The 3,225-nt window shown below is 40.4% G+C and overlaps 1 protein-coding gene across 1 annotated transcript; it reads right to left on the bottom strand.

The window, feature by feature from the left end:
• Positions 1-918: 918 nt before the first annotated feature.
• Positions 919-2,695, bottom strand: LOC107184804 (interferon-induced protein with tetratricopeptide repeats 1-like). Its single transcript, XM_015571100.1, has 2 exons — positions 2,674-2,695; positions 919-2,167 (listed from the first exon to the last, which is right to left on the bottom strand). Exons 1-2 carry the CDS (start codon positions 2,693-2,695, stop codon positions 1,182-1,184), a joined length of 1,008 nt encoding a protein of 335 aa, XP_015426586.1. The 3' UTR covers positions 919-1,181.
• Positions 2,696-3,225: the final 530 nt, after the last annotated feature.

Below are 3,225 nucleotides of genomic sequence, written 5' to 3'. Positions count from 1 at the left end.
AAAGTTCACTTTATGCCATTTTGCTTTCATGAAAGACATACATTAGCACCTGTTTTTGCTAATTGAAAGTTTCAAAGAGGGTTTTTGCTTTTATGAAAAGAGGCAACAACTACAACAACAAAAATAGTGTACTTCGTTTCTTTTGCACGGAGCCTTTGTAGAGGCAGTGCACTACCCCAGCCTCAAACCTCCTTCCCGGGAGGTACACTCAGCATCTCCGCATCTCAACAGTGGCTTTGACCTGCCTGTGAGCATCTGTGCTCTATCTCGATTCCATTAGCAAAATGCCTTCTAAGGGAATTGCTTCTTTGCTTTATGCTCTTTGGCTTATGAAAAATTACATGGAAATGCTTTATTCTTCCATGGGGGCGGGGCTGTAAAGAAAATTTCTGCCATCTTCCTATCTGCCTCAAAAGCAGGACGTCATTTCCTAAAGTTGTTGCCCCTCCCCTCCATCCAGAGAGAAGGTGACCACCTGAAACAGCTCCAGGTCCTTCTCAGTCCAGACTCACTACCAAGTGAGCCTAGATAACAAACCTTACCAGCTAGCAGCTATCTTCCAGCGGTTTAGCCCCGTATACTTACCTTCCTTCAAATTGACACACTAAAAACTGAGTTCTTTTCCTTTGTCTTGTCACTTCTCTGAAAATGTATTGTTCTTTTGTTAAGATGCTATATAAGCCCAAGCTCTAACCACCTCTTTGAGTTACTCCTCACTGGGTACTCCCATTTGTATATAAGATGCACATGTTTATCAAGTTTTGTTTGTTTTTCTCTTATTCTGTCTTTCTTAGTCTAAATTATGGGGTCCCAGTCAAGAACCCTGAGATGGGTCTAGGAAAAGAATTTTGCTTACATCACCATAGTATATTTGGTATCTAGCCCTGGAAACTATTTGTTGATCAAATGAATGAATCATTTTACTTTATGTAAGTGCGGTGCTTTATTTGCTACAAATTTACTTAACAAACTTATTTCTGTTACATAACATTCAAAGAGAAATGGTTAATGTCTTTCTTCCTCTCTCACACACACAGAGACATATATATTCTGCTTCAGCCTTTTTTTGAATACAAGTAGTATTTTATCAGGCTTCAGTCATTGTTCAAAAGTTACATGCTTCTGAAAGCAGCAAGCAGAGAAGATGATTAGTGCACCTTAACGTAAAATCAAATGAAATGTCAACGTGGTCCATATTTCAGCGCCTCAGGAGCATGTCCCACAGCAGCCAGCCTCAGGGCCCGCTCATAGCACTCCAGGGCTTTATTCATTTCTCCTTTCAATTTGTAGATGAACCCAAGGATGCTCAAGCTTTCCATGTCTTCTGCGTTTCTTTGAAGTTTCTTTAAAACCACTTTCTCTAAAGAACTGATACTTCTATCTCTCACAGATGATGGCTTTTCTATTTTTATTGCTTTTAAATAATAGATAATTGCATCGACTTCAGATTTCTTTTGAAATTCCTGAAATTGACCTTGCTGGAAATATATCTCTTGAATTTTTTCTTCTTCAAGTGATTTCATGCAGAACACTTTTTGATAAGTGTCTTCAGCTTTTCTGCTATTGCCTGCAACTGAATACATATCTGCTAGGTGCATATAAGCAATTTCAAATGTTGGCTTTTGTTCCACAGCAAATTCAAAATGAGATATGGCTAATCTTGTTATTCTGTCGATATTTTCTCTATCCCGTCCTGTAGGCTGCCAGTTTGTAGCTTTGCTTATTTTATAGACTTGTGATCTATAACAGAGCCCTATCTGGTGATGCACGAGGGCAGAGGAAGGTGTTGCCCGCAAGGCCATTTCTAAGAGCTGAAGAGCTTTATTTATAGAGCCTTTTTTTCGGTAAAACATGGCCGCATATCGAAAGACATAGGTCTGCGAAGACATTTTGGCCAGTGCTTCTTCAATGTACTTTTCTCCCTCAGCTTTTTGTCCTATATTCTGAAGTTTCATGGCGAGGAGACACTTAATATATGCATCTTCTGGATTTAGCCTGATGGCCCGTTTTAGGGGCTGCACACAAAATGCGTTACGAAAGCGTGATGTTGTGTTAAAGCCATCCAGACGATAGACAGCAATTGCATACCCAGTGCTGAATTCAGGGTTTTCGGGGTCCACTTTCAGAGCCTTCTCAAAGCAGGCTTTAGCCCGTTCATAATTCTTTCCTCATTCTGGCCATTCAGGTGTTTCACATAGGCCAGCAGGTTGTGGATTCCCACATTGAAGGTGCTGTCTAGGTACTCAATCTGATCGAGGACCCTGTTTTCTAAATCATGCAGTTCAGTGTCTTCAATGTGCAACTTCCATGTAAAGTGACATCTCAGTTGAACAAGTTTGTCCTTGATGAGATTGTCATTTAATTCATCACTATAAAAAGAGACAATAATTATATGTAGTTTTTCAGGAGCATTTGGAAGTGAAGCCAGAACTTTGAGTAGTCAAATATTACCCCCAAGTGTTCCTGATTCATTAGCAATAGAGCATCTCCCAGGGCTCTATGATTGTGTCACTGGGACAGAGAGCTGGTTGACATAAAAACCTTGGTAAAATGCTAATCACTTTATGGTTCCACCATGAAGAGTATGAGCAAGCAATCTGAAAGAGATTAGTTCTTCTCATGTCGAATGATTTCAGCACCACTCTCAATACTGCAAAGCCCTTCTCTCCTGACCTTTCTGAACATTGTAGTGCATCACTAATGCTGTCTGAAGAAATGTGGACAGAGGGTTCAAGGAAGGGTAATTCCATACTCATCTTTTCCATATTCCCTACATATAAACATGGTTTGGTTTTCTGACTTCCCAGGAAGGGTTCTGAGCAAAATATGGTATGAGAACCAAATATGGTTTCATGAATACTTAAACCGGGGTGGAGAATTGTGGTACTACCCTGACATCTATGCTTGAGTGAACTTACTCAACCAATTCCTGAAATACTGAAAAAGTGGTGGAACCGCTTCTCAATGATGAACTTACTGCACATGCACAGGTCAGAAGTAGGGGGATGAGTAAACAGTTGTGCCTATGCAAGGAAGCCGTAAGTCCCACTTCTGGAATTCAGTGAGCCTGCTGTCAGGTAACCCTGCAGCATAGTTATTAACAGGAACTCAAAATCTCAACAATTACGGTGAGCTTAGCTACCCATGGGAAAGGGAGAATAATAATGAGTCAGTGGGACAAGAAGTTTTCTTTCCATTATTCAAACCTCCTCTTATGTGCTGTGA

The sequence above is a fragment of the Myotis davidii genome, unplaced genomic scaffold (genome assembly GCF_000327345.1).
Source record: "Myotis davidii unplaced genomic scaffold, ASM32734v1 scaffold1688, whole genome shotgun sequence".
NCBI lineage: Eukaryota > Metazoa > Chordata > Mammalia > Chiroptera > Vespertilionidae > Myotis > Myotis davidii.
This window is presented reverse-complemented; position numbering and strand designations above follow the sequence as displayed.

Bases quoted from the DNA above. Each gene is read 5' to 3' on its own strand.
- LOC107184804 (XM_015571100.1), bottom strand. From the start codon at position 2,695: ATGCACTACAATGTTCAGAAAG. The intron at 2,168-2,673 runs GTCAGGAGAGAA...GGCCAGAATGAG, and splicing joins GCACTACAATGTTCAGAAAG to GAAAGAATTATGAACGGGCT.